The sequence below is a fragment of the Lupinus angustifolius genome, chromosome LG09 (assembly GCF_001865875.1).
Source record: "Lupinus angustifolius cultivar Tanjil chromosome LG09, LupAngTanjil_v1.0, whole genome shotgun sequence".
Classification (NCBI taxonomy): Eukaryota; Viridiplantae; Streptophyta; class Magnoliopsida; order Fabales; family Fabaceae; genus Lupinus; species Lupinus angustifolius.
The window spans coordinates 7,863,196-7,884,422 of NC_032017.1; the positions used below are offsets into that span (position 1 = coordinate 7,863,196).

Below are 21,227 nucleotides of genomic sequence, written 5' to 3' on the forward strand. Positions count from 1 at the left end.
TTTATTATCATCCCCTTTAGTTATGCCTTCATAAAATACTTAAAGAACAAATATAAACTCTACTTTATGAAGAACATAATAAAAGCTCATAACTTTCTATGAAGTATGAGAAGAAGATGAAGAAGAGCAAATAAAGGACTACATTAGTTTGTATAGGAAATTTAGTGTAAAAATGAGAGAATTTGGTGAGTATTTATAGGAGAGCCTCACCCTCATCAAATCAGAAAATTGAATGCAAAGTAAGTAGATTTAGACTAACATAGGTGATGTGTCTAATGGTGGTGGAGTGAGAGGATTTCTTGAGTGATTTAGGGGATTTTGTAAGCTTTTGCATTACTTGTGTAACAAGTAAGTGACTCATGAAATGATGACTTCCAACTTTATTGATATGATGTAATTTCCTGATAAACTTCGTGTCCGAACATTTTCGGATAATTTCGTCCGGAAATATACAATCTCTCGATTTAGGCCATTTGCGCGAAACGTCGAAACTTGAATTTCGAGGTGAAAAATATCTAGAGATGAATTACGGACAAACTTGGTGTTTATATTGACTCTAAATAATATTTTAATGCTGTTGACGCAATTGGAATTCGATTCTGAGTTACAAACTCAAAAACACATTATTGGGCCGAATTTGGGCCCAACAACAGCTCAGAAACTTTCCGTCATAGAAAATTACGAAAATTTACCACAAAATAGGAAATCACGAAACAAGACTAACACTAAACTATGGTTTAGTCTAATTCAATACCGATTAATTTCTAAAATCAATCGTTGTTAAAATAAATAATTAATAAAACATACACAGAAAATTCACGGTGTTACATAAAAACCTTTCCAAACACTTGCAACAAAGTCATAAGATATAAACAAGTGGTCAACAGTTTCAATATGATTATTTGAAAAAGTACAAACCATATCATCCACACTCACAATGATATTCCTCTTAACGAGTTCATCCTTTGTTGGGAGTCGTCTTCTTAAGAGTTTCTAGACAAAACAACAAGCATTTGAAGCCAAACAATTAATCCAACATTTTTTAGCACATTACCTAAAGAAGATTGTTGTTGATTCATTTGAGCCAAGTAAGATGTTTTCACCACATAGTCACCCGATCCGTCAAGTCCCCATCTTCATGTGTCACTTGAATCCAGCTTACACTAATGGTGAATAATCAAATCATAAAAATTCTTAGCTAGAGATTCGTCTCTACCAAACAGGCCTCTCTTCCAAGGAATTTCCTAATACCAGACACCATCCTTCCAATAACCATTGTCCCCCACCCAAGCGCCATGATTAGAAACTAGATTGAATAATCTAAGAAAACCCACTTTCAGACTAATTACCAACCCAAATATCATGCCAAAATAAAGTTTGAATACCATTGCCAATATCCAAATCTACTTAAATGTTTTTAACATGATTCCTGAGGGATGAATTTATAGATATACACTATATTTTTTAATCAAACACAACTCATTAATCCATGAAGTGATAATGAGTGTGGAATATGTAATATATATTTTGATTGGCTATGTACTGACAGTATAAAGATTTATACATAGTCAGTATATCATTCATCATTTACTTGTATTATTTTATTTAAGAGTCAATGATATTAAATATAAATGGGATATAATACAGTGATAATGTAAAATTCTCTTACATGGTAAATATATACATATTTTTCTCTAAATTTTAAGGAAGAGCTTTCTAAAAAAAAGGAAATCTTATATTATTGAAAAAAATATTTAAACTTATTTGAATTAGAATTCATAATTCTATTTTGCAAGTGAAATTGTATGTTTCCTTTGTTTTTTTATTACAAAAAAATTGCATAAATTTGAGAAGGGGAAAATAGGAGGGAAATCTTGGTCAAAGAAATGCTGCATATATTGGTGAAGACTCAAGAGCAAGGGTTCAAAGTCTCGTTGGTTTTTGTCCCTTAATAGCTATCTAATGAGACTATAGTTTAATTTTACATGAACAATATATCCTTTGACATATTTAGTCAATAGTCAAAAAATCTAAAATTAGGTGACTTTTTTTGAAGCCTTAGCTTATTCTCATTTCCTAAAGCTAAAGCAAGAGTAGTAAAAACCTTTCCAAACACTTGCAACAAAGTCACAAGATATAAAGGTGATAGTTCTTCCATATCTATGATCTTTCAATTTAGGCATGCACTTCCATTTTTCCACACACCTTCTAAGATAGTTGAACGAAGACCGTAAATAATGTGTCTATAAAAAATCATGTGTTAATATAATTTTATGTGTTAAATTGTTATTTGATCATAAAAATCTTCTCATATATGCAACTACAATGTGAGCAACTCTCTGGAAGTTTAACTTATTTAGGTGAAGATAAATATATGACCGTTTTGTTTATCAAAAGGGACATAAGTAGCTTTATTATATACAAAAATTCTTTTCACCAAAAATGAAAATCTTAATTTGATATTATCTATATTGAAAATTTCTTGTTTTATTGAAATTACATTTTATTTAGAGATATTAACATAGATTCAATATTTTTATTTCATCTTCTACATATAGCTAATTAATTAAAAGTTAAATCTTTAGTGTTATTGTTACATATAAACTTTAAAAACTTAAGATAGTGCTAATTAAATCATGCTAATTATAAATTAAAAATAATGAATATTTTTATAGCTTTTGATATGTCTCAATATCTCACTAATCGTGCCTTTTTCTCAATTAACAAATGAGACTATAGTTTTTTATAAGCCAAAAAATTTATTCAAAGGAAATATTTGATGTACTCATATTCACCAACACTTACAGAAACCCTTAAATTGTATTGCAAAATATATTTTTTGAGTGTAATATTTATATACTGTCAGTATAAAAATTTATACACGGTCGGTATATTTTCCACAATTCATTTATATTACTTTTTTGAAGAGTTAATAATGATAAAACATGATGTAGATAATGCAGTGACAATATATAAAACTCATATACCGTAAGTGCATATTTTTTTTCTTGTTTCTTTTTTCTTTCACGGGTACATTCTAAGAGAGCTATAACATGCTTTCTATCTTTAATATAATAGTTTCATTCGACTTTTAATGATATATGACTACATGAGAAATGTTGTAAAAACTAATATTTATCTTCTATTTCACATATATAGTTTACTTCTCTGAAATAAGTCTTTCCTCGTCTTCATTTTCCACCTATTGCGTGTGTATGGGATGTTTGGTCCGAGGATTTGAGTTATAATTTTCTAATCTTCAAACCTTTTGTGGTCAACTTAAAGTTTCAAACTATGATCAATGAAGATTTGGTCCTAGTCATAATAAGTTTGGTGTTTTGAAATTGAGTCTTATGAATATATGAAAACAGTGTTAAAAGAGTATTGTCTCTTTGATAATTTTATCGGAACAACATAGATTAGTCATCTAATATAATTTTCTAAAACAATATCAAGAGTCTCATACCAAAACAAAAAACATCATAGACTTACATTAATTGTGTACCCACATATACTTTTATACTTTTCCATCCCATTTCCTATATAAACGTTGTGTGTGTTTCCCTCCTCCAACATCAAAACATTTCATTCATAACAAAGTTCATTAAAATTATACTCTATAGTTCTAGCTTATACCAAAAGAATTAAACCTCCTTCATTAGCTATCTCCTAAACTCTTTCATTAATATTATTCTATAATTCTAACTTCTACTATACCAAAGGAAATATACATGGCTTTCTCTTTCAAGAAGATCTTCTTCATGGTTGTTCACCTTGTGGTGATCATGTTCACCATTTTTGTTGCTTCTCCTCAATCTGGAGTAGCTTGTAGGCCTTTACTACTAAATAATCACTTATATGTGGCACATGAGCTTAATCTACAAGCGCTTTCAAATGACCCGGCGCCATCTTCGGGGGGATCTAGCGATCATCCTTAAGCTAGATTCAATGGAAAATGGTCGTCTCACACTACTCAACAACAATTGGACGAGACTCGCAACCAAATGTTAACCCAAATTCTTTATATTTATATGTAATTAGAGTAATTAATTTCATTCTTGTTGTAAAAAATTCAGTATGAATATCGACCTAGTGGTTGCATGTTGCACATGCAAATGGTAGCTAGGAATATCAAGTTCACCTAAATGCTTATTAACGTTTTCACTCATGTTCCATAAAAAATTCAAATGGTTGCAATTTTTAAATTGGTAGTATATATTAGATATATTTGGAATGATAGAACATGATCTTCTTTATGATTTAGTTGGTTCTATTTTATTTCAATTTATTTATAGTTTATGTTTTTTATTGACAAAAGAGAATTAAATTAAGAAAAGATAATTACAAAAGAAATAAAAAAGGAAGCAAAACAATGAAAGATAAGAATCCATTACACATCGATAATAAGACAAGAGGTTGGATTAGAAATCCAGTCCGAGTAAGAAAAAGAATAATTGCTCATCTGATCATTAACCCAAAGCTAAGAATTAACTCTTGCAACTTCAAAAATCTCCTGAAGAGAAGGACTCAAGAGTTGAAAATAAAGTCATTCCTAGTAAGCCATATAGCCCGAGTTGAAGCTAATCAGATGATACTCCAAAGTTTTGAACAACTGTTGTTTGATATCATACCCATGTGAATAGAAACATGGTTTATGGGCTGAGAAGGAAGCGTTGTGTTGATGTTCAACCAATTGTAGAGGAGCTGCCAAACCAAATACGTGAGATTGGAAGTAAAAAAAGATGATCTGAAGTTTCTGCGTACTCGTTGCTACAAACAAAAGTAGTGACTTATAAGGGAGCTTTCGATTTCCAAAGGAGACGAAGATGGTTGATGTTGAGAGCTGTTTATCTGGTTAGTTATTATCAGAATTTATCATCCTATCTTTTCTAACAAGTTCTCCTTATATAATAAATTATTTGTACGAACTCATACTTAAATTTGACTAGTCTTTACCATTTTAAACATCAACATTGTACCCTCTTTTTTCTATCTGCAAAAGTAATTTTACTAAACACACTAAAAATGTAAAGGTAGTACATGAGTATAATGGTAATTAAATGACAATTTCAAAGAATTATGAGAACAATCTATGAGATTTGCAATCCAAGCTGAATAATTTACTGCAATCTTTTTTTTATGGGCAATTAATTTAAATTAGAATAAAAAGATGTTAGGAGAACAAGTAATACTCCTAACCACAAAGACATTAAACAATACAACTTAGACAGTTAGAAGGACTTCAAACCCATTCCATAAATGAGAAAGAAAAACTAAAAAACGAGAAGTAAGAAAGTTCCAAGAGTGAAGCTCATCCATAGCCATGATTGTGAGATTTTTCTTTGCTGTTTTTTGCACTTTCACATTGGATTCATTTACATTGATTCTAATATAGGGAGTGAGAGTACCTTCTTGCTCTAATCTCTCATCTCTTTACTTTCACTTTCTTTTATATCCACGATTCTCATTTCATTTTAAACATTGAAAAGTATTAAAGTTAAAATACATTATACTGGGTCCCATGCTTATTGAATATTGTAAAAAAAATAATTTTTTAAACTTCAAAACTCACTTTTTTACAAAAAAAAAATCTTCAAAAAAAACTATTTCAAAAATAATAACGATGATTTTTAAAAGTGATTTTTAGATATTTGATTTTAAAAACACTTTATGTAGAAATACTGCTTTTTTTTAAAAGTGACATCCTACAAAACTATTTTTAGTTCCAATTATAAACAATAAATGGATTGAATATCCATACATTTGATCCATTAAAGTGGATTTATGAATGAATTAAAATTCCTCTATTAATATTTTTGGCATAAACAAGGGTATATTCTCATACTGTGAGTAAGGAACTAAACTCTTGTTGGATGTGTGACTGTCATGTATGTAACTGTCTTTTCTAACAAGTATCACAACCAAGAATTAAATTTTTGATCTTTTTGGTCTATACATGGATATATATTGAACCTTACATCACTAGACTAATACATCATTGGTTCCATCAATTAAATTTTAATATGATAGGACTGAATAATTTAAATGATTTTATATGGGTTGATGAATGACTTTACATTCATTCTTTAGGATCCAAATCCAAATTCATCCAATTGTCAACCACAAGCGAATCTCGATATTAATTGCGTCCACTTTTCAATCCTTAATTTTTTTTTTTATTAGAATAGGCTTAAAATAGATTATTAACAAATTCTCATTATTTGCTCTCTCATTCCAATTATTTATTAAATTAAAAGGTGGCAAATATAAGTTTAATTGTTGCCATCACACTAATCTTTATTATATTTTGTAGTTTAATTGAAAAGAAGAACATTTGTTTAATTTTGTGCCAATTATTTATTAAATAAAACGAATATTTGTTACTATTTATAAAAAACGAATTTTATAAATGAGTTACTATTTATATAAAAAGACAATATCTGTTATTTTTATTTATTAAGAACTGAAAGGTAATAAATTAAATATAATATAATTACATAATAATAAAAGGAAAATCTATTCTTAAAAAATGAAATTAAAATAAATAAATCAAATAAATGAAAGGAGAAGATAAAATAAATTGCATGCTTCATCTCACATAAAAAAAGAGGAGAGGATTAACACAAATTTCTCTCGCTTTTACGTATAAAGTAATCACTTTATGTTTCAATTAAAGACTTTGGAGCCTTAGTGATAAGAATTAAGCCTTATTCATAAACTTTGTTTTCCAAAAATGTGCTAATTGAGTACCATCTTTATCTCTTGACATTATCTTCAAACTTTTTTTTAAACATATAGATACGAATAATCTATCTAACAAGCAACCTTATATTGTTTTAATAAATCATGAAAATTTTTATGGGTTGTTGCCTCTTTTGGGAAAGGCATGTAATAATGGTTCATTATGTGGGGATATAGGTTATATTGTTTCCTTTCTTGAAGAAACCCACTTGCATTCATGGTTAAACGGAAGTTGCTTGTGAGCCACCCAACTTGGCCTGATGGGGCACCCAGCGTGCTAAACAAACCACCGAGCATGCCAATTTTTCTACTTGGCTGGGTAGCCAAATCTGGTTTGGTGCCCAGCAAGGCAATAGGACCGCCCATCATGGTGCTACTTCCTTTATGGTGCTAAGGAATTCATGAGATTTAGCCATTTCAAATAGTGGAATGATGTCAAGGCATTAAGGAGTAGTGTGAATTTTACCACCACGGAATTATGTGCATAAATCATTTTCTTTCTTGGAGGGATTTCCACCATATGGTAATAGTATTACTTCTCATATATAAAGCAAACGGTGTGGCTCCATTTAAATTCATATGCATGAGATGATTTCTTGCCATATGGTGAGTAAGTCGTGTGATTCCCTTCCATTTCAAATCCAAAGGCATAGAATTATTTCTTTCCATAAAAAGGTGCAAGTCGTATGGTAATTTCTTGTCGAAGAATGTGCATTATTCATTTCAATTACAAGGGATTATGACTTGCCAAATGAAAAGCCAATCCGAATAAAATTAAGACAGGTGGTAAGAATTCAAATTCATGAAATTACCACCATCCATATAAGAATTAGGCGTGTAGCTTGCCTTGAGGATGAGCAATAAATTTGGACATGGTATTATCAATCAATTTTGGTCGTGAGGATCAACAATAAGGGAAGATATGACTACTTTCCTTATTCAAAGTCACAGAGATATTCGTGGGATTCATTTTAAATCAAGAAGTTATGGTTATTCTTGCCTTGTGAAACTGAGATATTATTTCCTTTTAAGGAATCAATGAACCAAGACAACTCATAGGCCTTATGCGTGAGAATTGGACATGTTAATGTTTTAACTTTGTAGCTTATTTCGTGGAGCCATATTGGCTAGGCATAACCATATATGTAACTGAATTACATGATGAATAATAAGTTTGAATTTGTTTGGAATAATTTATCTTTAGTTGAGCTTGGCTCCTAAAACTTAGAACTTAACAAGAACTTATTCTTGTGGTGTTCAAATGCTTATCATCATTGGTGTGGTACCCTACCTTTAGTTCTTATCAAGTATTCTTCCTTGTGGCGAACCTCACCGGCTTATCAAACACTTGTGTTTGTGGCGCCATCATCTTCATTTCTTTTATCCCCAACGTACAAAAAATCATATGCATCTCATCCCATAATCAAACACATGTTCATTCCATATCCATACAAAAAAAATCAAACACAAAAATATAAACAAAAAACTAACAATAAAGCTTTGACCATACACTAAACTACACATAACATGGACATTGTTATAAAAGTTACATTTCGTGAGTCCAATTGACTCTCAAGCAAGAACAATCATATAGAAAAGAAAACCACCCCTGGAGGTTCGTATCCAGTAGTATCAAAGTCACTTCTTGCTTCAAAGTCTGATATAATACCCTATGTGAGGAGGCTTTTGGAAAGCCAAGTAACGAAGCATGAGGAAAACCAAAGCGGAAACATATTTCATACTAGATGTTTAATCTTTGGAAGGGTATGCTTATTGATAATTGATAGTGGTAGTTGTGCCAACATGGTTATTCAAGAGTAGGCTCAAGCCTAAATTTTGTGATTATACCACACCCTACTCCTTATTGGCTTCAATGGTTAAGTGAGGATCTAGAAGTAATTGTAAATAAGCAAGTTGGAGTTCCTTTTTCAATAGGGAATTATAAAGATGTAGTTCTTTATGTTGTGGTTCAATTTGAGGCATGTCATATTCTATTGGGACGACCACGACAATTTGACAAAAGAACCACCCATGACTATTTTTCAAACAAGTTCACCTTTTTACACCAAAACCGAAAGTTGGTGTTGTCCCCCTTATCTCCTAAGCAAGTAAATGAAGATCAACAAAAGTTAAGAGAAAATATGGAGGAAAAGAGAAAAGAAAGGCTTTGTGAAAAAATATATAAAAGTAAAAGTGAAGAGAAAGGGTGTGAAAAGGAAGAAAAAATAAGTGTGAAAAGAGTGCGAAAATGAGAGTAAGTAAAAAATTGAGGAGAAAAGTTTAAACAAAATTATTATTTAGGAGAAGATAAAAATTCAAAAAAAATTATTATTTAGGAGAAGAGAAAAATTCATGAGGGTGATGGGAGAGCAAAGAAATTTTTTTACAAAAAAAGTGGGGTTGATGATGTTTTGATTTCAAAACAAGTCTTGAACCTACCCAATTGTGGGAAATTTTTATTTACTAACCCCTTTAATGGAGGTCCTTTGTTAAGCAATTTTTTTATGAAATTGGTGAATTCTTTTCCAAGGACGAACCACTTGATCCTCCACCTTCAAGAGAGATTGGTTTTTACATTACCTCCAATGGAGATCTTTCAATGGATGATATTGATGTGCTCAAGGAAAAACTCTATGATGAAGATTCAACTTTTATGATGAAAGGTAGATTTTCTAAAATTCAACTTTACTAATCAAAGAAATTATTGATGATTGTCTTGTTGTTTAATTGTTCATTAGGGGAATGACTCATGATGAATATGTGAGGAAGTGTCTTAGGTAATTGAAGAATATGGTTTCGATCTTGAGAAGGAGATGATGTTGTCCATTATGATGTCCATTGTGTAAAGAAATTTCGTGCACAAATGGAGAATGAAAAATTGAAGAAGCAAATGAAGAGGATTGTCTCTGATCCAGGAGGAGGAGATGACGACTTAAATTTGAGGACAAAATTTCTTCAAGAAGGAGCATATGATGTGAGCCAAATGGGGGCCACATTGTTGAGTTGCATTTAATGAAGTGGGAGTCTTTTGTCTCACATAAAGTTTAAGTTATTTTTATTATTTTTAATAAATTTTTGTAATTATTATGGGTTGTTGCCTCTTTTGGGAAAGGCATGTGATGAGGGTTCATTATGTGGGGATATGGGTTATATTATTTCCTTTCTTGAAGAAAGCCAATTGAATTCATGGCCAAATGAAAGTTGCTTGTGAGCCGCCTAGCTTGGTCTGATGGCACGCCCAACGTGCCAAACAAACCGTCGAGCGTGCCAATTTTTGTACTTGGCTGGGTAGCCAAATATGGAATGGCGCCTGGCGTGGCAATAGGGCTGCCCATCATGGTGCTACTTCCTTTTTGGTGTTAGATGTGTTGAAGCTTCTTGTAACACCCTTCCTAACAATGAATTATTGTAACACCCTTCCTAACATAGAAATGAAATTATATACAAGAATATCGGCCACGATCTTGGTAATTACGAGTTGGATATTAAAAATAGTACCTAGTTTCTTTTGTTTGAATATAACATAGGCATGTCACATATAAATGTATTTGTAACAACGCAACAATATGATTGATGGCATTGGAATAGTCTCCCAACACCACCTCTAGATACATAGTCTCAAATATATTATCAGTCACCATCATACATAAGTTCATACATATAAGTCCTGATATAGTAGTTATGTACATATAAACACCAGAAACATCCCTACAATCGGGTGTACACTAGACTATCCATAATTGTCAAAATACTATATGGCAATGTTATGCATAAACAGACAACTATTGTATCAGTCTCACCTCCTCACACTAATTCCCTCATGCACTACTCTCCTATGAGTACTCCTCTGACTCGTCCTCATCACTGGAAATGTATATCACATTACCGTCAATAGTGGGCTCAACGGCTGACGGGGAGTACTCTGGTGAAGTTGATAATGGCTCAGCTCTATATATATTATCGACTGCTAAAATTAAGGAGCCTAGCATGTATTTTAATTTTGCTGAAGTTCATGAAACACATTTTAAGATGTTTAAGATTTCTAATTTATTTGTCCAAATATAATGGCTCTGGACACCTAACACTTGATCAGTATGGGCAACAATATAGGCTTTAAACTCATAGGCTTGTGTTGGATTATATTTCTTTTGTCTTCTCGACAACATTAAACCATTATACAAGTTATCTCATTCAGAATTGTGACTTTGGAATTTTTTAGAACATGGGAAGATATAGTCTTTGCTCTTTACATATTCTCATAAGAATTTCAGGAATGTCATTATTACACTTTCAACAACTAAGCCCATTCCAACATGTACATGATTTATTCTTGAATATGTGGTGTTTAAGATTATCTATGATACACAGAACAACTATGACGAGGATCTTGTTGTAAGAGAAAGCCATTTTTATATATGTCTGTGATTTTTGTAATGTAGAATGTTTTGGTGTGAGAGGAAGCGAGAATGTATCATGTGTATTTATAGAGAATGAAATTGATCATTTCTATTGGATGGTATCTAGTTTCTAGAATTAATTTGCTTGAAAGATTGAAAATTGTAAACAAAATACCATGGACTCCAAACATATTAATATTTTTTGTCCCGATTTTCGGTGGAATGCCCTATTTATGACTCATTGAAACGCGCTACTATTTTCTTACACTTGAAATGTAGAAAACTCTACTTACGCCCATTTTAGATTTCATTTGTCTTTAAATATAAATTTTGGACCCACAAGCGGATTACGGACCTGGAAAGGTATTAGTACTCGCCTGTCCATACTAGACGATACCCTCGCTAGTTGCACACAATCTTTTTATAAGCAAACTTATTTTATTATTCTATTTATAATTGAATTTTTTTTTAGTATTTGTGCATCTCACAAGATTTTATATTGCTCATATGTATCTCTATGAGTGATAGAGAATCAAGACAACATAGTTACACATAGAAAAATGATTGTTAGTTAAATAATTTTTAATTTAAGATTTGAAGATAAGAAACAATAGTTAATCATTATCCATCATCCCTACCTTAAGAGTTTGAAGTTCGCCCATATGTCTGCTACATATCTCAACTTATGGAAGGAGAAAGCTAGTGGTGATAAAATTATCCATAATCCACAATCAACTCAAATCCAAGAGAACTAAAACTCATCTAAATCCATCCATTAGAGCTTAAGAATTTAAATGAACAAAATCCATTGGATAATTTTATTAATAGATGATTTGAATTTATCCATTATTTTCGACAGATATCCATAGATATATCCGTCCATCAAAACAAACATTCAGAAACAATATTCTTTTCTTTTTAATTTTATTCCTTATCTCCATTCTCACTTTCTTGTTGTGTTTTTCACCCTCGCTTTGATTTTTTATTAAATTCTGATCACTTATAGGGTATGTGGATATTATTAATATTAATATTTTTATTCTTAAATTCATAGCGTATATAAATATGTATTTGACAAATATTATATATAGAACCTTAAGCGTCACATTTTTTTAGAATATTATAAATTTGTTTCTGAATTTAAAAAACACTTTTTAAAAAATGTGTCTGGAAAAAAATAAGACATAGTTTTTCAAAAAATATTTATTTAAAAGTGATTTTAAAAATTATTTTATTCAAATACTCCTTTTGAAAAAATGATTATCTTTATAAGTGTTTTTAATTCTAATTAAAAAATTAAAAGAATTGACATCCATCCACTGAATCCATTAAAAGAGATTTGTGAATGGATTGGAATGCATTCACTAAATTTTTTGATATAATCAAGGATCCTCTCACCCAATAGAAAAAGAACTAATCAATTTTATGGATATGTAGTTGCTCATTCCAACAATTGTCTCTCTTAAAAATAAATTAATTGATGGTGATTGATAAATGAACTTATAAGTCTATATAAATATATTTAATAAGTCACTTGGAGGTGACTTATAACTTATAAAGCATACATTTATTTTTGTTTGCACCTACCAACTAATTTCATCAAACAATCTTATTTTTACCAACATCTTTACATACAATCTTATACTATTTTTAGTTGCTTATAAGATTTTAGCTAAGTATGTGGGTGAGATTTTTCATTGTTGTTTTTTACACTTGCCCATTGGATTCATTTACATTGATTATAATATAAGATTTTAAAGTACTTCCTTGCTCCCTTCTCTCATATTTTTTCTTTCACTTTCTTCCATATCCTCCATTCTCATATTATTTAAAACATTGAGAAGTACTAAAATTAAAAAGCATTACATGTAGAATCTTAAAAATCATATGTTTGTAGAATTTTACAAAAACAAATTAAAAAACATTTTTTTTAAAATGATTCTTAAAAAAATAAAAAAACTTTTTGAAACAAAATTATGATTTTTTAAACTGATTTTATTAAAAAGGTAGTTTTAAAAAACACTTCATTGAGAAACTGCTTTTTAAAAAAATTAGTTTTCTTCATTACTATTTTTAGTTCTGAATAAAAATTAAATGGATTGAGTATTCATGCATTCAATCCATTAAAATGGATTCATGGACAGATTGAAGTTCTCCATTAAATTATTTTGTATAACCAAGGATATGCCTCACTCTATTGGCAATGAACTAATTCATTTCGGGGGTATCTACTCCTCTCAAAAAGTATTCTCCTAAGAATTAAATCATTGAACTTTTGGTTAATCTAGAAAATGAGCCATTGCCATGATGAGCAGAAGAGGAGGCTATGAAAACTCTCATCGATCTCATAAATTCTCACCAAGAATTGAAAGTTAATAATCTAATTATTATATAATAATAGAAGGAAATCTTTATTATTAAAAGAGGAAATTAAAATAAATAAATCAAAAATTAATGTAAAGAGAAGATGAAAATAAACTAGATGCATGCATCTCAAATCAAAAAGAAGAGCAACGAACAAATTATATCTTGTTTTTTTCGTGTTTGTGTGTATCAACTAAGAACTCTGAAGTTTGTAAGAGAATATTGAGATCCCCTATCCCTGCATCTCACCTGCCTGATAAGTTGGCTTGGCTCCACACCAGTGATGGGATTCTAACTTCGAAAGAGGCTTACAATTCACCAAGCCTGCTCAAGTTCAGGACCATCTGTGTAACACCATTTGGTCTATCTCTATTCCTCCCTCTAAGTCTTTGGTAACTTGGAGGCTTCTGAAGAATAGAATGCCAACTGATGATAATCTTAAGATGAGGGGATTGGCTTTGCCTTCTATTTGCAATCTTTGTTGGTCCACTGAGGAGTCTTCTGCTCATCTCTTCTTCAACTGTAGTTTTTCAAAGCTCATTTGGAATTGGTTGAGCACTCAATTAGGATATTCCATTGATCATGCTTCTATCAAAAGCCTCTTGTCCATTTCCACTATTTGGAGTCCTCAATTGAAGCAAGTGTTAATCTCATCCATTGTCAACTCAATTGCTGTCATCTGGCACTGCAGAAATAAGTCCAGATTTGATAATCTGACTATCAACTTTGCTCAAGCAATTCAGATGATCAAGCTGAACACTTCTTTCACGGGTAACTTCACCAAACTCTGTGCTAAGCCTTCCCTGCTGGAATTCTCCATTCTAAGAGCATTCCAAGTTAATGGCAAGTACAGCAAGGCTCCTGCAATTTCTGAGGTTAATTGGGCTATGCCCTTGATGGGTTGGGTGAAGATCAACACTGATGGTGCGGCTAAGGGGTCCCCGGGGCATGCAGGGGGGTGATATTTTCAGGGATGGCAAGGGGAAGTGCTTGGGATGCTTTGCTTCATACTATAGTATTCAAGACTCTCTTTTTGCTGAACTTCTTGCTACAATTACAACTGTCCAAATTGCTCACTCTAAAGGTTGGCATCTAATTTGGTTAGAATGTGACTCAACCTCTGTAGTGGACATTTTCAAGGGTAACAAACCGGTTCCTTGGAAGCTAAGCAACCTCATGAACAAGTGCAAGCACTTAATGTTGGATATGCAAGTGCAAGTGTCCCATATGTTTAGGGAAGGAAACGCTTGTGTGGATAGGTTGGCTAATTTTGGGGTGAATTGTAGATTGGACTATTGGTGGGAGTCCCCCCTTCCTTCTTGATGCTTGAATTTCATAGAAATTTGTTGCTTCTTCCTAACTATAGGTGTAGGGGTATGTAATGGTTACTTATTTTCTTAATATATTTTCGGGTGGGTTTGCACCCTTGTTTTAAAAAAAAACTAAAAACCCGAAGGTTTATTTATCTTGGAGCCCTAGTGATAAGATTTTAGCCTTACTGATAAGCTTTGTTTTCCAAAATGGTGTTCACCGAGTACCATCTTTATCTCTTGAAATTATCTTCAATTTTTTTTTAAATAGATAAGAAATGAATAACCTACATAAGAAACAATTTGAATCTATATAACAATCGTATTATATTATTTATTAAGTAAATTTTGCTTTTTATTTATTATTTTTAATTACTCTAACAAATATATAATCTCATTATCTGTGTTTCAAATGAGATTATTCTGTCATTTTTATTATTATTTATTAAAGTGGTAAATGCATTCGGTTCCTCTTTATTTTGGATTTGAAAACAACATGATAATAGTATTTTTTTAGTACATTTTATTATGATTTTCGTATTTAGCTTATTAAAAATTTATTTGAGTTTTTTCATTTGGGTTAATTATTATTTAGGTTTTTTCATTTGGGTTAATTATTATTTGGGTTTTTTATATAGTTAATTATTATTTAGGTTTTGTCATAGAAAATTCTTCACTCACATCTTATAATAAGTAAGTCTTGTTTTTAATTGTGTACTTAATACTTATGTTAGAAAAAAAGCTTAACCAAAAATAATCTCTTGCAAATAATTAAAAAAATTATAGGAAGTTTTAATGGGGTAAAGATTAGAAAAATTGTACGATTATCGAATGGCTCGTATCTCACCGTGAGATATTTTAAAATAAATATTAAAAGATTATAACATATAAAAAATATGATTGTAAATGGACATTGTATAATTCTTTAGATGAAATTTTATTATTTATTTATATCCCTAAAACTATAAGGACTTTAAAAAACATGGTTTATTGATCAAATATAGTATAGTCTAGGGTAAACATTTGGTTGCAATTTTAAAAAATGTCCATCTACTCAATTAACTATAAATAAATGAGGTTAACCATAAACACATGTGAATAAAGGAAGATTATCAAACAGTGTATAGGGAGTACCTAAGACTATGCCTAAACAAGTTAACTTGCACCCCAAACAACTTGGCTCTTATTAGTTAGTTATGTTAGTTATTCAGTTTTCCTCTTTAGGTAGTCTTTTATTCGTTGTATATATAGTTGTTTTTGGCTTCCTATTGTGATCAATCAATGCTTTTGCATATTCAATAAAATACATCAAAGATTCATTCTTATTCTGTAATCTTTTCGGATTGTTTTACCCTTTCATTGTTTCTTATTCTTCTCGAGTGAGTGTCATTTTCTTAGAAAGATCATCAGTTTTGACAATTCTTATTAAATTATTACTACTTTTGAAAGCAAAATCATGCATCAAGATGTCTATTTGTTGATTTATTATTTAGAAAATGGTTAAGTAAATAACAAAATGATAAAATTATTGGTTTTTCCGGAATGTTCTTAATTGACTCATAAGTCAGTCAATAAATATATTTAACTAAAAATAAGTTAATTGGTCGTGATTGACAAATAAACTTATAAGTCTATAAGGTAACTACTAAATCTTTATTTAATTTGCACCTACCATTTAATCTATAAGCTAATTTTATCAAACAATCCTATTTTTATCAACATCTTTAGGTATTTTTTTAATTGCTTTTAAGCTCTTAGCTAAGTATAGGGGTTGGATTTTTCTTCTTTGTTTTTTGCACTTGTGCATAGGATTCATTTAAATTGATTCTAATATAGGGATTGAGAGTACCTCCTTGCTCCCATCTCTTATATTTGTATTTTCACTTTCTTCCATATTCCTCATTCTCATTTCATTTTAAACATTGAAAAGTATTAAAGTTTTTCAAATACTAAGATTTTAAATACTACCCAAAGGGAGAAGAAAAAACATGGCTTAGGACATTCATATAGTTTTAGGAATGAATGGGAGTTAGAAAGGGCAAAAATGGAATGGGGGAAAATTAGGACGGAACAGGACTCGGCCCTATCCGCTTACCTGGTATGGCCAGATCATGATCGGGCCGAATAGGGCCGGGTCTCATCAGGTCTAGGTCTATGCTACATCTGATTCAAGCCATATGCATCAAATCTTTATCTAATACTTAAATACATAATTCTGATCTGCAATGAGGAGAGATATGAAATATTGATCACTGATTCTGTGATGATTCTGTGATATACCTTACAACTTACATTACAAATAACAAATGTCCCTAAAAAACATTAGCATAATTCATATCATGTGAACCAACACAACCATAATAATTTTGTTTTACTATGTTTTGCATTGAGATGCTTCACATAAATGTAATGTCACCATCAATTTTTTAATAGAGATGCTTCAAGCTTTTCTTTCAACATTATAGAAGCAGCTTCACCACCTTGAGTTCTAATAGAAAATGTATGAATCACCTTATCCTGCGCGGTTGAGACAGTGGACTCTTCGGGTACAATTTGATGCTCCCTGAAAGCTTTAACAACTCCAGAAACTGGATGCATATCCAAGGGGAAGCTCACCGTCACGACTCCATCGTCCTGTCTAGCCTGAAAATCAATATCCGGCATAGGCAACTGATCATGGTCCTTATTGTTGTTAATCATGCCTTTTTCAGACTCCAACACCCTTATCTTCTTCTGGAGATCAGTGATATGAGTAATAGCATCGCCAAGAAGAGACGCCTTGTCCATTTTGGATATATTCGGAACAACAGCTCTTAAGGCATAGAACCTTTGGTTTAGCTTTTCTCGTCTTTGTCTCTCTGCTTCCACATGATTCAGCGCTTCTTCTCTCCCATTTGCCGGCTTTCTTCCTCTCTTCCTTGGCTTCCTCTCATCTGTTTGAGGCGATGATGCATCATCGTTGCCAAGGTCTACAGATGAAACCCGTCCGTGAGAATTAAAGTTCCCGAACTGAGGGAACAATTTTGTTTCGCTATTATCGCCTACACACCTGTTGGAAGAATTTCCATAAGCATGGTTTGCAACCATTGCTTGTGGTTCGAAAGAGTCAGAAGTGAAACCAGAATCATCTTCCACCTTCGGGGAGAAACTAATAGTCATCGACTGAGATTTAGAGTCCCCCAAGCTTAATTCACGCCCGAAAATCTTCGGTAACATCTTTGCCTGTCCAAAACTAGATTCCTCAAACATCGTTTTTACCATTTCCAAAACACTCTGCTCTTCAGGAATCATTTCCATCGAACCAAGCTCAACAACCCCAGCCTTCATAGGCACAAAAACAACCGTCTTCAAACCAGCCAATTTCCCGAGAAATGATCTCGATTCATATTGGTTCAAACAACTAGCAGCATCAGAAGCCCAAATTGATTTACCGGACTTGAAGGAACTACCAGGGCCACACTGAGAATTGAAACCAAACACATAATACATTGAGGTCAAGTAAAACATTTGCATATCCGAAACCCTATCCAAACTTCCATAATTGGCCTCTTTCGATTCTTTTGATTCAGATCCACGACATTCTTCATGAAGCTTCTGCAACACATGCCGCTTCTTCGCCACATCCTCCTCTTTCGGCTCATTCCTTTGACCATCCTTACGATCCTGACAATACCCATCACCCCATTTTAGAGCATATCCACCAGATTTCAAACCAACAACCTGCCACAAAATGGCATAATCCCACTTGGACACCTCAACAAGGTGGCGCAGCCGCAGGTTAAGATTCGATTCAAGACTCGGCGGAACAATAACATCAGAATAAACACTATTAGAAATTGCAGAACTGAAAAAGGCAACAGCTTCAGCTCCCACCACAGATTCCAGCATAGCCTTAACTTCTTCCTTCTCACAAAATCTCTCACCATCACCACCCATCTTTTTTGTCATGCACAAAATCAATATATATATCACAAATCTCTGAAAAAACAAAACTTTTGGACCAATTATTACAAAAAGATCTCAACTTGACCCTGAATTTCTTCTAACCAATCATAAGCAAAACCTCAAAATTTCATCAATAACCTTGTGTTTAAAGCATGCAGCACAAATCTAGTTACATAAACAACTATTGATATAGTTACTGAATAAATATAAGAAAGAATCGAACTTTGTGCTTAAAAGGCAAAATCACAACAAAAAATTGAAAGGGTAAGGGTAGTGAAACATAGAGACTCAGGAATGAAAAATAGAAAGAGTTGAGAGATATTACATAAAACCTGAGATTCAGATCAGAAGAGTTTCATTTGATGAAGTTTCAGATCTGAAATGAAATTTCAACCTCTTCCATTTCTATTTTGTTTTTGTTTAAAATTTAATATATTGCTATCATTAATTTGGTAATAAGTTCACTTTTGCTACAAGGTAGTGAGAGCTAAAGGAAAACAAGTTTCATTTTTCAACTAATGTTATATGCTCCTCCCGATTCTTCTATTCATAAAATATTGATATATATCACTTATAAATTAATTATTATTATCTTATAATATATATCATTTTTTTTGTTGGTAAGAGAATTTAGTAGAAAAATATATTATTTTCCTTACTTTTTAATTAGGTTGAAATTTTAGTTAACTAAAATTAATTTATAAATGGTGAATAAACTTTAGTGATATCACAATCTTGATTTAACCTTGCATATTAAACATATCTTTATTTAAAATTTGAACTTGCTGAAAATAGATTGAATTTTTTTGTACTAATCTCTTTTGAATTATGTGGTGTTTCTCTTAATAAGTATCGCCTTTAGGAATCAAACTCTTAAAAATAAATAACTAAATATCATTCAAAACAAATAAAAAAGAATTAAAGGGTAGTTATGATACAAAATTTGATTCCAGTTATTTATGTTTATTGACTACTTTATCACCTAATTTTATTAAATATTAATAATTTATGAGTTTATAAGGTAGCAATTTCCAACTCATATTTTAATCACCCAATTGTTTGTTAGAAAAAGAGAAAAGGATCCTGATGAAGTTCATAATGTTTGAAGCAACTTATAATGATTGTATTAGTTTATTAGATTACTATTATTAAGGTTTTTTTTGTAATTGGTGTGATTGTTTGTACTTTTTTCTTATTATCAATGGTATGTTTCACCTTTTTTGTTAAGGAATTAATCCCTTTTAGGTGTGTGATTGCCCCTCCCGACAAGTGTCGTTCTCAAGATTCAAACATTTTGATTATCCTAGTAATTTAATTGGGATCTTACACCACTAAATCAACATCTTTTTTTTGGTTGAGTTGAGATTATAATGTTTGTAATCACTTATTTTTCTCTCTCACTTCATTTAATTATGGTTGGCTAGATGCACTTTATGTAATGAATGAATGTATTGAGATCCAAAGGTATTTGCAAAGGTTTTGACATTTCCTACTTGCTATGTTTGGATTGATTGTATGTTTTTTATACTACCGAGGTTTATGTGAAAGTGCAAAGTGTCAATGATAGAACTAGCAATTCTTTGCCTATATTTTGATGAAGACAAGGTTCTATTAAAGCTTGAAGATGACTCAACAATCAACATGATTTATGCTCATTCGGTCATATCTAGACTAGGATATAATTTGAGTAAATATTCTAAGTAGTCTAGGATGTGTGCCGTAATAAGTGGGTATAGGTTAGGTGAACCTAAATGCTAGTCTCTCAAGCCATCTTAATGCTAGGTATCAGTGACGGAATACACCTAGAATGGGGGTTGAATAGGTGTGGCGGAACTCAATTTCCACTTTTTTGGTTTTTACACACTTGCTGAAAATGCACAGTTAATCGATTAACAACTGGTCTTAATCGATTAACCAGTAACAGAAACATAATGATCAAAACAACAACTTGCACGGTTATTAACAAACACACAAACAGATATACAACAGATACTTTTGTGCAAGATTAACAAGAACATAGCAAAGAACAAGCATGCAAAATATTAGTTCCAGATTCGCATTAAAACATATTGAAACATAAAAGAGAAAAGGATAGAAAAGATTGCGCAGAGATTTTATCCTTGTTCGTTTTGCTGTCCACTGCAAAACTACATCCAGTCCTCCCCTCTGATTTAGGAGATTTTCCTTCTTCACTATGGAACACAATGTACGTTACATACAAGCTTTCAATTACAAAACTTGAGCGCTCCCTTCTTGGAACCCAAAGAACTACGTTACCCTTGGTTTGACATTTCCCAAAACCGCCTCCCAAGAAAACCTTTCTTATGCGATTCGGCCCCAGCCAAGGTATCGCTCTTTATCCCAAGACCTCCAAGTCTTTGTATGAAGAACACATTACCTAACCGCAGCTAGGATTTTCCCAATCCTTTTACAACAAGAATATAGAGTAATCTAAAGCACTTACAATGCT

At 31.6% G+C, this 21,227-nt stretch overlaps 2 protein-coding genes across 5 annotated transcripts; one reads left to right on the forward strand and one right to left on the reverse strand.

Moving 5' to 3' along the window:
• LOC109356206 lies at positions 13,922 to 14,464 on the forward strand. The gene has a single exon (XM_019599539.1). It carries the CDS (start codon positions 13,922 to 13,924, stop codon positions 14,462 to 14,464), a length of 543 nt encoding a protein of 180 aa, XP_019455084.1.
• On the reverse strand, positions 16,991 to 19,194 carry LOC109357017 (transcription factor bHLH3). 4 transcript variants are annotated; one of them, XM_019600696.1, is made up of 2 exons: positions 19,090 to 19,194; positions 16,991 to 18,748 (listed from the first exon to the last, which is right to left on the reverse strand). In XM_019600696.1, the coding sequence occupies exon 2, from the start codon at positions 18,746 to 18,748 to the stop codon at positions 17,231 to 17,233; it is 1,518 nt and encodes a 505-aa protein (XP_019456241.1). In that variant the 5' UTR covers positions 19,090 to 19,194; the 3' UTR covers positions 16,991 to 17,230. The 4 variants fall into 4 exon arrangements, with proteins under 4 accessions (XP_019456241.1, XP_019456242.1, XP_019456240.1 ...); XM_019600697.1 differs by having other exon boundaries at positions 19,083 to 19,165; XM_019600695.1 differs by having other exon boundaries at positions 16,991 to 18,790; positions 19,083 to 19,164.